The following is a 12,205-nucleotide window of genomic DNA, read 5'->3' on the forward strand; positions in this document are numbered from 1 at the left end:
GCATCCCTGCCCATGGCAGGGGGTTGGAGTAGATGAGCTCTGAGGTCCCCTCCAACCTGAGCCCTTCTCTGAACTCCAGCAGCCTCAAAGAGCCTTTCTCTGGGGGGGATCCTTGGAACACAGCAGGGTAGTGCTGTGTGTTTTAATGTTTGACATCCTGTTGTCAATGAGCGTGAGAACAATGAGAGGGCAGTGTGAAACATCTGTTGAAAGAGAGTGGGGGATAAAAGTCTCTTCCTTGGGTTCTAAAGAGAGCTTCTCCTTTTGTTTTGTAGACTTCTCCTTGCTGGATAGGTGGAAACACTGAGCCATTGACTGGCTTCACGTGGAGAGGTGGCTGTGAACGGGAAACCACTGGCATTCAGATCTGGAGTGAGGTGTTTGTGATTGACAAACCCAATGGAACAAAGGTAAGTGCAGGGGGGGAAGGACTGTGGCCTCTTTGTATGCCTTTCATGCTTGAGGGTCTCATGGAGTCACCTCAGAGAGTTGCCTGCAGTTGCCTTTGCCTTCAGCAGAGTTCCCTGCTGGTTGGTAAGGTTGAGTGCTGTGGTGAGAATTGTCTTGGCCACCTGTGCTGTGTGCAGGCTGCTGGGTGGCAGATCCTGGAGGTGCTGTCTGGGTGTGGTGCTCAACAAAGGCTGGGCTGAGAAGGGCTCTGTCCCACTGTGGTGTTGAGAGGGGAGGATGTGTTCTACACAGCCCAAGCTACACTTGGGAGTTCACCTGCACCTCTTCCTTCCACTCTCACTTAAGCTTTCAGACTTGCTCTGGGCTGCAGTATGCTTGGTCAGTGTGGCTCTGGCACTGAGGTTAGCCAAGGCCAAGCTGAGTTCCATTGCTGACTGAAGTGAAGCCAAGCAAAGGTGTCAAAGCAGCAACCTCTTTTGCACTGATGGGTTAGAGAATCTCCTGTGAGACACAATTTGGGGTCAGACTGCACCACCCTCAGCTCAACTCACACTTGCTGCTACCCTCAAACTTCTGAGAGTTCTGTTGTGCTGTGTGCCAAAGCACTTCCTAAGCTTGTGCCTTCAGTGTGCCCAAAGGCAGCAGGGTTTTGATGGGTAAGCGACCTTCCTCAGAGCTGCTGCAGCATGAAGGGAGCAGGCGTGTGCAGAGCAGTACAGCTCTGTGGCATTGGCTTGGGTGGCTTTCCTGTCCCTTGGCTTTGTCCCTCTGGTTAGGTGTGGTGGGTTGAATTTTGCCCCACACCATTACATTTGCCAGACAAAGCTGGATGTACAAGCCAAAACTACACTCCACAATGGAATGCACTGAATAGGTACAAAACATCCAGTGTGTTCTAGCTGTGTCCTTGTGGCTGTAAACACTGGGAGCAGCTTCAGGGGCTGGAAGCTTGGCCTTGAGCTGTTCAGCTACAGGAATCTGTTCAAAAAGGGCTGAAAGTGGGGTAAAAGACACTAACTATTTCCATCACTTTTGAGCTTGTAAGCTACACAGCTACAGCCAAGCTCTGTAGTCAGTCTTCATGCTGAAACCCAGGGGTAATGTTGGCAACAAATCTTTTACACCAATGGCTCAAGAGACCAGGAGTTCTCCCCAAACATAAGCTCTTGATTATTGAGCTTCCATACCTCTTGCATTTGCAAAGCAGTCTTCTGAGGGCTGAGTCCTGTGGGCCACTGATCTTAAGCAGGTAGTGGCTGAGGGCTGTGCCAGAGGTGTGCTGAGTTTGATATGGGCCACTGATCTTCAACAGGTAGTGGCTGAGGGCTGTGCCAGAGGTGTGCTGAGTTTGATATGGGCCACTGATCTTCAACAGGTAGTGGCTGAGGGCTGTGCTAGAGGTGTGCTGAATTTCACATGGACCACTGATCTTCAACAGGTAGTGGCTGAGGGCTGTGCCAGAGGTGTGCTGAATTTGATATGGGTCACTGATCTTCAACAGGTAGTGGCTGAGGGCTGTGCCAGAGGTGTGCTGAGTTTGATATGGGTCACTGATCTTCAACAGGTAGTGGCTGAGGGCTGTGCCAGAGGTGTGCTGAGTTTGATATGGGCCACTGATCTTCAACAGGTAGTGGCTGAGGGCTGTGTCAGAGGTGTGCTGAGTTTGATATGGGCCACTGATCTTCAACAGGTAGTGGCTGAGGGCTGTGCCAGAGGTGTGCTGAATTTCACATGGGTCACTGATCTTCAACAGGTAGTGGCTGAGGGCTGTGCCAGAGGCTTACTGAATTTCATAGCTAACCAAACAGTTTTCTGGCTGCCCCCCAAAAAAACAGTGAAATTGTGAGGATCTGTTTGTGCTCTGGGAACAAATCACTCCTTCATCCTTGCTGCTCAGTCACCTCTGAGCTGAAAGAGAAGGGAGTTGTAGATAGATCCCAAAGAGATGAATTGGACAGGCAAACTTCTCTTCTTCAGCTGGCTTCATTCTTTACCTTTGCAGCAGTGATCTTGTCCTCCACTGAAAATGAGGGGTCTAAGAGAACTCCCTTTTAAAAAGTCACCACCTCACTCTTAGCTCTGCTGGATTGTTAGCTGAGACTGAAGCTCTTCTGGTAAACAACAGCTGTCTGTGACTGCACTCTAACCCAGTGGGCTGAGGGAGGCTGTTTCTGTGGGAGAGGGTAGCTGGTGTAGCAGGAGCAAGGGCTGAAGGCTGATGACATGGCCCTCTAGATTGGGCAGCTGTGGAGGTGTGAGCAGAAAGCTGGCTGAGGTTTAAGTAGGTATAGGGACAGTGCCTTGCTCTGAAACAGAATCTATCCCAGTGGCCTGGAGCTTGGAGGTGTGAATGGTTTGGCTAACTACTTCTGCTCTCTCCCACTCTCCAGGTTGCTGTACTACTCATGGATACCCAAGGTGCCTTTGATAGCCAATCCACTATCAAAGACTGTGCAACGGTTTTTGCTCTGAGCACCATGACCAGCTCTGTCCAGGTGAGATGCCTGTGCCTGAAAGGAGTGGAACCCTCTGGCCTGAGGCTCCAGGGTTGGCCTTGCAGTGCTGCTCAAAGCCTGGACTAGATTCTTAGTTTCATGGAATGGGTTGGGATGGAAGGGACTTCAATGATCATCCAGTTCTGACCCCCTGCCACGGGCAGGGACACCTCCCACCAGCCCAGCTTGCTCAAGGCCTCATCCAGCCTGGCCTTCAACACTTCCAGGGAGGAGGCAGCCACAGCCTCCCTGGGCAGCCTGTGCCAGTGTCTCACCACTCTCCTTGGGCACAACTTCCTCCTGAGGGCCAACCTCCAGCTGCCCTGCTCCACTTTCAAACCCTTGCCCCTGGGCCTAGCACTCCAAGCCCTTCTGAACAGTCCCTCCCCAGCCTGCCTGCAGCTCCCCTGCAGATGCTGAACTGCAGCTCTAAGTCTCCTTGGAGCCTTCTCCAGGCTGAACAGGCCCAACTCTCCCAGCCTGTCCCCACAGCAGAGGTTCTCCAGCCCAAGCAGAGCTGCCCTTCTCAGTCCTCCTGTGCTGCACCTCTGTGGTGATTTGAAGCACTTGAGAGCCTTCTCTTGTTCTCTGATTGCTTCCTTCCTTGGAAAGAAGCTCTTATAGTTAGGTTTTAGGGTAGCTAGCAATGATTCTGTGCCTAGAACTTTGTAGAAGGAAATGAGCCTTGGTTGGGATGCATTCTAGGTGCTGACTTTGCTGCAGGGGGAGGGAAGTCCTCCAAAAGAGACTACAGCCTCACTGTCAACCTTTCACTGTCTCCTGCAGGTGTACAACTTGTCACAGAATATTCAGGAAGATGACCTTCAGCATTTGCAGGTAAGAATATGCTGGGTTTGTACTGAGCCCCCTCTGAACTGTTGCTCTTGACATGGTTCCTGAAATTGCTTCTAATGCAACAGTGATTTGGAAGTTGCCTGCTGCTTCCTACAAAACACTGGAGCTGACCTGCTGCTTAAACTGGAGCCACCTGTAAGAGCAAGGCTTGCAGACATCCCATCACACTCTGGTGTTTCACCTGTGCTGGTGCAGAGGTGACACACAGGTTTCTAGTCTGGCTAGATGTTATCTTTCTGAATCACAGAGTGCCAGGGGCTGAAAGTGACCTCCAGAGATCACCCAGTCCAACCCCCTGCCAGGGCACACAGGAACACCTCCAGGAGGGGTTGGAAAGGCTCCAGAGAAGGAGACTCCACAACCTCTCTGGGCAGCCTGCTCCATCCTCCAGCAGCCTCATACTGACAAAGCTTCCCTTTCTCTTCCCTCCTGTGGCACCTCCTCTGCTCCAGCTTGCCCCCAGTGCCCCTTGTGCTGTCCTTGGGCATCCCTGAGCAGAGCCTGGCTCCATGCTCCCCACGCTGCCCTGCACATCTTGATCACCAGCAGTGAGGGCAGCCCTCAGGCTCCTCTGCTCCAAGCCCCAGAGCTCCCTCAGCCTGGCCTCACAGGGAGATGTTCCACTGCCTGCAGCACCTTTCTAGCTCTGTGCTGGACTCTGTCAAGCAGTTCCCTGAGGTCCTTCTTGAGCTGAGGGGCCCAGACCTGGTCACTATTGCAGATGTAGCCTCACCTCACCTCAGCACAGTCGAGAGGGAGGAGAACCTCTCTGGGCCTACTCACCACAGCTCTTCTAAGCCACCCCAGGATGCCCTTGGCCTTCTTGGCCACAAGGGCAAAATCTGAAATTCCTGACAAGATGAGGAAGGAAACTGATTTCTGGAAGTACTTCCTGAGGCAGTGGTAATGTTCCTGCTTCTTCCTGAAAGCAGGAGATGGGTGGTATGGGGGGAGCAGTTTGGGGAGAGGTGTGGGCTCCTGGGTCAAGGTGCAAAGGCTGTCTGCTCCCCAGAAGCCTTTTCTGGCTTTTAAAGTGAGGAACTGCTCCAGAGTTCCCTGTCTGTTTAGACAGAAAAGCAAGGGAGAGCTGTCCTCTCCTTCCTGCAGGGAGGAACATTGCTCCTCTGGTGGAATGCTGTGGTGAAAGGCCTCTGCATTCTGGCTGCATGGGGATGGAGCAAGAGCTTTATCTCCTTAACTTTAAAGCCTGTAGCTTTAGAGGCTTGCTTGGGTATTACCAAACACCTCCCTGTGCTCAGGCCCTGACCTTGCCACAGCTTGAAGCTGTTTCACACAGCTTCTGATTGAAAGGACTTCTGTCTTGGGCTCTGCTGTAAGAGCCTGGCTGCTGCTGCTGCAAGCACCAACTAAACGTAGCCTTGTGATGCTGTTCTCAGTTACCACAGTTGTATCACTGGGCCAACACTGCCCCCTCCCCCCCAACTCCCTCCATAGGAAAACCAACCCAGCAAGCACTCCAAACAAAACCAGAGCACAAAGCCTCAGCTGATTGTTTGAAAGTGAGACTTTCCCTCCTGCCTTTGGCCCTGTGACAGCCTCAGTGCCAGCTGAAAAACCAGAAGGGAGGGATCCCTTTCTGTCATGGAAGGGAAGGGTAATAAACCCAGCCAGTGAGGAGGGGACACCCAGGCATGGAAGGCTAGGGCAAGCAGTTGTGAGCTGAGGGAGCTCTGTTGCAAGAGGAACCTCTGTGGTTCTGAAAGGTTGTTCATCTCTGGGTGCCTTTGTACCCAGCAGGGAAGTGAAGGGGGTAGGGAGTTAGGCCCAAAGGAGCTGGTCTTGTGTGGCTGCTCAGCCACTTTTGCTCAAAGCAACAAGGGCTTGAAAGTTAATTTGTGTTAGGTTAGTCTTCTAAGTTCTCAGGTGCTCCTGTGAGTGACACAGAGCTGTGCTCTTAGCCATGCAACTTACCTGAGGTGTGTTCCAGGGGTTGAACAGTTGCCTGGTACTGGAGGGTATTGCTGTGCTTGTTTCATCTTGACCTCCCAAGATGTGTAAGGAGGACACTGTTGAGCTCTGCTGAGAGAGCCAGCACAGCCCATAATAATCTGTGTTCCCATGGGCTGCCTGGCCCACAGTGGAGAGTGCTGCTGCTAAAGGGGGTGAAAGCAGCATGAGGAAGACAGAGGATGCTTGCCTTTCCCCTGGAAGGAAAGGCCAATTATTCCTTCAAGTCACAGAATCATTGGGGTTGGAAAAGGCCTCTGAGATCACCCAGTCCAGTTAGCACCCCCCCACCACCACCATGGCCACAAGTGTTTCTTGACCACCTCCAGGGATGGGGACTCCACCACCTCCCTGGGCAGCCTGTGCCAATCCCTGACCACTCTTGCAGCAAAGAAATTGTTCCTCACCCCTAGCCTAAACCTCCTCCTATCACGTGCTGCTAGGGAGCAGAGACCAACCCCCAGCTCATGAGCTGAAGGAGAGAGCTGGGAAGCTGCTGAGCTTGGCTTATATTTGAGTGTCTGAGCCATTGACTCTAGCCAAGTTCCTTGAGACTTCCAGGAGTAGATCTTTTGTGGGAAGGAAGGGCCAAATGTTAGGCAGGCCTCTCTCCTCAGCCTAGGAAACCAGGCCTGGGAATCAGTGAGTTCTCCTCTGACAGCAACCCCCCCAGGCCACCCACTTAAAACTGCAGCTATGGAATGGCACCAGTGGAATTCAGGCCTCCCTCCTGAGCTATCCTGAGGGGTTGGGGTATTTGTTCCTGGGGCCATGCTGGCCATTCTTAACCCAGGAGAGGATTTCAGGTTAAACCAAATGATTTTTACAACAGGAAAACGTTTGTGCTTTTGTTTTGCTTCACACACAGCACCCTCACACTCTTCTTTCTCTCAGTTGTTTACAGAGTATGGAAGACTTGCTATGGAAGAAATTTACCAAAAGCCATTTCAGGTAATTAGATATTCAGTGGATCTCAGGCAGTTGTTATCTGTTAAATGGACCTCACAGGATCACAGATGAGAGGATGTTAGGGTTTTGGAAGGGACCTCTGAAGATCTTAGATTCCAATGCCCCCTGCCAGAGCAGGGCCATAGAATCCAGCACAGGTCACACAGGAACACAGCCAGACAGGGCTGGAAAGGCTCCAAGGAAGGAGACTCCACAACCTCTCTGGGCAGCCTGCTCCAGGGCTCTGGGACCCTCACAGGGAAGAAGTTCCTCCTCATGTTGAGGTGGAACCTCCTGTGCTGCAGTTTCCATCCACTGCTCCTTGTCCCAGGGTGCAACTGACCAGAGGCTGTCCCTTGTCCCTTCCTTCCTGACCCCCAGCCCTCAGCTATTGATGGACATTGATCAGATCCACTCTCAGCCTTCTCCTCTCCAGACTAAACAGCCCCAGGGCTCTCAACCTTTCTTGCTAGGAGAGACATTAAGGAGAAGAGTTTTGTGCTGCTGCCTTACTCATCACTCTTTAAGCTGTGGTTGGACTTTGCTGGTGGTCCCTGGCTCTGAGTAAGGGTCATGTGGGCTCATGTGGGGAGGGCCATGCTGCACTGGTACTTGAATCATAACTGATTTCAGGGGTGCTGGACTAGAGAATGGTTTGAGGTTGCTTCTGTTCAGTAAAAACAAAGACTGAGATCTCTTCCATCCTGAGGTGTATCCTTCTTAGCCTATAAGGGTACTGGGCAGCCTGTGGCAGTGTTCCAGCAGCCTTCTGGTGCAGAACTTGTTCCTCACATCCAATCTCAATCCGCTCTGCTCTCATTCCAAACCATTGCCCCTGGTCCTGTCCCTGCAGGCCTTTGGGAGCAGCCTTCTTGTAGCCCCTTCAGGTGCTGGCAGGCTGCTAACGAGGTGTGCCTTCTCTTTTCCAGGCAGAACGCCCCCAGCTCCCTCAGTCCTTGTAACAGAGGTTCTTCAGCCCCCTGATCATATGTGGCCCTCCCCTGAGCCTCTCCATCAGCTCCATGCCCTTCCTGGGGCAAGGGCTCCGTAGCTGGCCCCAGCACTGCAGGTGAGGTCTCAGCAGAGCAGAGGGGCAGAGTCACCTCTCTCTCTGTCTGCTGGCCACACTGCTATAGATGCAGCCTCTTTATGTTTCCCAACAAGCAAACTCTTGCAGCCATGAGAGCACAAAGCTGCTGCCTTTTAGTGCTGTTGAGCTTAGTAAGGTTTTTGCTTAATCATGTGGTAGCATTGCTAAGGTCAGAGGAGATCTGTCAGCCATTCACTGCTGCTCTTCTTCCTGTTGCAGACACTAATGTTCTTAATTAGAGACTGGAGTTACCCTTATGAACATGCCTATGGCTTGGAAGGAGGAAGGAAGTTCCTAGAGAAAAGATTGCAGGTAAGTTCTGGCCAGAGGTCTTCTACTGAATACTGTTGTGAAGTAATCCATACCTTAAGTGCCAGCTCCTTGGCAAGGTAATGATGCTTGAAGGAGCTAATTGTGCCCTTCAAAATACATTTGGGATGCTCCCACTCCTGTGGAGCTCTGGGTTTTAGAGCTTGACACTTAAGTTGAGGACTGAAAGCTTAAGCAGCACTGTTGTGCTCTTAATTGCACAGCTCTTAGCAGCCCTTACTGCCTCTGCTTCCTTCCAGGTAAAGCAAAACCAACACGAAGAGCTACAGAATGTAAGGAAGCATATTCACTCCTGTTTCAGTACTCTTGGCTGTTTCCTGTTGCCCCACCCTGGTCTTAAAGTTGCAACAAACCCAAATTTTGATGGGAGGTTGAATGGTAGGAAGCTTTCCATTGTGTGTTTCTTGCTTCAAGAGGGCTGAGTTTTGTTTGCTTTGCTCTAGCGGCAGCCAAGTGCCTCAACAGTCTGCTGGTGGAATGCTTGGCCAGGACAAAGGGGAGGGTTAGGAAGGTGAAGCCCTGGGTTCTCTTCAGTGCTTGAAAGGGAGAGGAATTCAGCAGGCTGAGGGAATGGAGGTCTTTGTGACCAGCTGTTGAGTGTTATCTGAGCACTTGAGACATACTTGGAGGTCGTTAAAGAAGGACTCTAACTATGGATTCCAGAGGGGGAGAATTCGCAGAGAATCCCTCCTTCAAATTGAAAGGCTTTGAGACCAAAGGTCAGAATTAGTTACTGTAGGCTTCTGCTGCTGCAGTGAGAAGCACTCAGGGCTCCTCCACGTGCTGCTTGGCCTTCCCCCCCGCAGAGGAAATGCATCAGGATGGAGAAAGCTAAGAGTGGGTTTGTGCTAGTGGGGTGCCAACCACTTGTGGGCTCAGAGCACAGCCCTGGGGGCTCTGGTAAGGTGCTGGTGTCCCTGGGGAATGCACTTGAAGTGTTGGCAGGGCTATGGAAGCTTGCTCTCTGAGGCTGGAGTTCAGATTAAAGAGCAGGCAGAACTTCACCCAAGCTATACTACATATTGAGGCCTTTAAATGGCTGAGAAATGCAGCAGGAGCTGGGCACACTCTGGGCTTTGAAGGACCATGGGTTGTGCTCCCATAGGAATTGCAGGACTGAGAAGAAAGCTAACCACTTCTCTTTTCCTTTCCTTCTCTCCTTTTTCTCCTCTAACGGACTGGCTTTTATTAGACATAGATGAGGACTTTAAGCGAGAGCTACGGAATTTGGTGCCACTGCTGCTTGCCCCTGAAAACCTGGTAGAAAAAGAGATCAGTGGCTCCAAGGTGACCTGTAGAGATCTTGTAGAATACTTCAAGGTAAGCAAACTCCTGCTAATTGCTTCTGCTAATGGCTTCACCAGCAAGCATTCTAATTTTAGGGCCTGTTCCCAGAGATGCTAAAGCTATCTAGGCTGACACTGACTGAGCAGCTCTCACTTTTTTTCTCCCCTCTCTTTGTGTTTCCTTACTCTGACTTTGCAGAACTGGCACACAGCTTCCCAAAGGTACAGCTCTTGGCAGAACTGTGGGGTGGGGTGTGTGTGTGGGGTGTTGTTTTCTTTGGCTCCTCTTCCTTTGTAAACAGGCTGAAATACTTCAAGCTGTATTAGAGACCGTTTGGGTTTGTCTCTTTTGGGTTTGTCTCTTTTAAGAGAGCTCTTCATGAGGATTTTAGAGTAGGGTTTTCTAGCTCTGCAGTGAAAATTACAGCTGCTCCCCTCCCTGCCTTTCTAACATGTGCAGGAGATGCTTTCTAAACACTGAAGTGTGCAGCAGCACCACCACTGCATGCTCTGAAACCTTTGGATCTGACACTCGCAGCTGTCAGGCTCTTGAGCTGTTTTGCTGTCAGGGTGGCAGCAGCAGAAATGTGATAACATAATCCCTGCCTCACCAGGAGCTGCTCTGCTCTCTGCAAGCTGCTTTTTTTTGTGAACTGCAATGACTCAGACAGTTGTCTTGGTAGGAGAAAGTGGCACTTTGTTCCTGAAGAATCTCTGTTTGCACTTATGCTTTGGAGCACATGAAGGGTAGGACAGAGTTGGGCTGGTGTTAAGCAAGCAAGGGAGAAACCCCTTTAAGCAAGGGAGAGCACAATCCTTTAGTGTGATATGGAGTAACTGTTTTTCATAGAATGGTCTGGGCTGGAAAGGACCTTCAAGATCATCCAGTTCCAACCCCCCTGCCATGGGCAGGGACACCTCCCACCAGCCCAGCTTGCTCAAGGCCTCATCCAGCCTGGCCTTGAACACTTCCACGGAGGAGGCAGCCACAGCCTCCCTGGGCAGCCTGTGCCAGTGTCTCCCCACCCTCACTGGAAAGAATTTCTTCCTTGTCTCAATCTGCTCCCCTCAAGCTTCAATCCATTTCTCCTTGTCCTGTCACTGCAAGCCCTTGGCAGAAGTTCCTCCCCAGCTTTCTTGTAGGCCCCCTTGAAGTACTAGAAGGCCACTATGAGGTCTCCCTGAAGCCTTTTTCTCTCCAGGCTGAACAGCCCCAACTCTCCCAGCCTGTCCCCACAGGGGAGGTTTTCCAGCCCTCTGATCATCTCCATGGCCTCCTCTGGACCTGCTCCAGCATCTCCATGTCCCTGTTATGCTGGGGGCCCCGGAACTGGAGGCAGTGCTGCAGGTGTGGTCTGAGCAGAGCAGAGGGGCAGAATCCCCTCCCTGTGCTGCTGGTTACACTTTCTACAAAGGGAAGATGTCATAGCTCTCCTGAGGAGCATAAACCAAGCACTCTAGAGCTTGCCTGCTCAGTCTCTCTGCTGATCTGGTGGTATGCTGCTTTGTGTTGTCCTCTCCTCTCCAGTAAGACCTGGTCCTACCCAGTGTAAGAAGTCTGCCCTTGGCAGCAGTTGACTGCCCCCTACAAACTTGCTCTCTGAAATGCTGCCCAGTTCATATCCCAGCTCCAGCCTGGGAGCAGTCCTGCAGGGTGCTGCAGAGCCACTCTGGTTATGTAACTAAAGAGGGCTGCTCCCTCAGGACTCTGCCTTTCAGGCTGAGCTGCTGGAGGCCGAGGTGGAAGTGGGAAGGCTCTCGCTGGGGGGGTAGCGCCGGAAGCCAGGAGGGGGTCGAGGGAACAGAGTCCCCTAGAACTCTATACATTTTGTAGGTTGTCCTACAGCCTGGAGCTCTGGGTATGGAGGGGCCCTGACAACCACCTTCTCTGCTCCTTTACAGAAAAAAAAGCTGACATAAAAATCCTCAGGTCAGAGCCTGAGGGGGGAGGAGAGCAGGAGTAAGATGAGGGAGAACAACTGCCTAATCTCTGAGGGGCTAAAAATGGCCTTGAGGGTTTAACTTGCACAGCTTGGCCAGGGCACTGAACGGCTCCTGCTCTGCCTGCTCCACTCATCTCGCCCAAGGCCATCTTGTGGGCTGGAGAGGAGGACCTGAAGGATGCACTTGGCCTTGGGGAAGCCACAGCTTGAATGCTGGGATCAGTTCTGGGCACCACAGCATAGGAAAGACATTAAGGAGCTGGAGGGTGTCCAGAGGAGAGCAATGAGGCTGGAGAGGGGTTTGGAGGGCATCCTGTGAGGAGCAGCTGAGGGAGCTGGAGGTAATTAGCCTGGAGAAGAGAAGGCTGAGGAGGAGACCTCATTGCTCTCTGCAGCTCCCTGAAAGGAGGCTGGAGTGAGGCTGGGGTTGGACTCTGCTCCCAGGTAACCAGCAACAGGATGAGAGGAAATGGGAAATGTGCCAGGGGAGGCTTAGGTTGGGCACTAGGAAAAATTTCTTCACTGAGAGACTGATAAGGAATTGGAACAGGCTGCCCAGGGAGGTGATAGAGTCCCCATGCCTGGAGGTGTTGAAACAGATGTGGTGGTTCAGGATATAGTTCAGTAGTCATGGTTGGACTGGATCTTAAAGGTCTTTTCCAGCCTTTATGATTCAATGAGGCTCTTCTTTTCTAAGACCCTGGTGAAAGCTGCAGCACAGGAGGCTCCACCTCAACATGAGGAGGAACTTCTTCCCTGTGAGGGTCCCAGAGCCCTGGAGCAGGCTGCCCAGAGAGGTTGTGGAGTCTCCTTCTCTGGAGCCTTTCCAGCCCCATCTGGATGTGTTCCTGTGTGACCTGAGCTAGATTGTATGGTCCT

General features: G+C 51.9%; 1 protein-coding gene across 4 annotated transcripts in view; it reads left to right on the plus strand.

The window, feature by feature from the left end:
- ATL2 (atlastin GTPase 2) overlaps nt 1-12,205 on the plus strand; it is a 56,503-nt gene that overhangs the window by 34,515 nt on the left and 9,783 nt on the right. For all 4 annotated transcript variants that reach the window (XM_068153049.1, XM_068153046.1, XM_068153047.1 and 1 more), the window contains 7 exons: nt 276-410; nt 2,802-2,906; nt 3,693-3,743; nt 6,624-6,680; nt 7,987-8,079; nt 8,337-8,475; nt 9,290-9,417. In XM_068153049.1, the coding sequence (XP_068009150.1) occupies nt 276-410; nt 2,802-2,906; nt 3,693-3,743; nt 6,624-6,680; nt 7,987-8,079; nt 8,337-8,475; nt 9,290-9,417 (708 nt within the window). The remainder of the gene's footprint in view (nt 1-275; nt 411-2,801; nt 2,907-3,692; nt 3,744-6,623; nt 6,681-7,986; nt 8,080-8,336; nt 8,476-9,289; nt 9,418-12,205) is intronic.

The sequence above is a fragment of the Melanerpes formicivorus genome, unplaced genomic scaffold (assembly GCF_026170545.1).
Source record: "Melanerpes formicivorus ecotype bairdi unplaced genomic scaffold, bMelFor1.0.p_v2 SCAF_25, whole genome shotgun sequence".
NCBI lineage: Eukaryota > Metazoa > Chordata > Aves > Piciformes > Picidae > Melanerpes > Melanerpes formicivorus.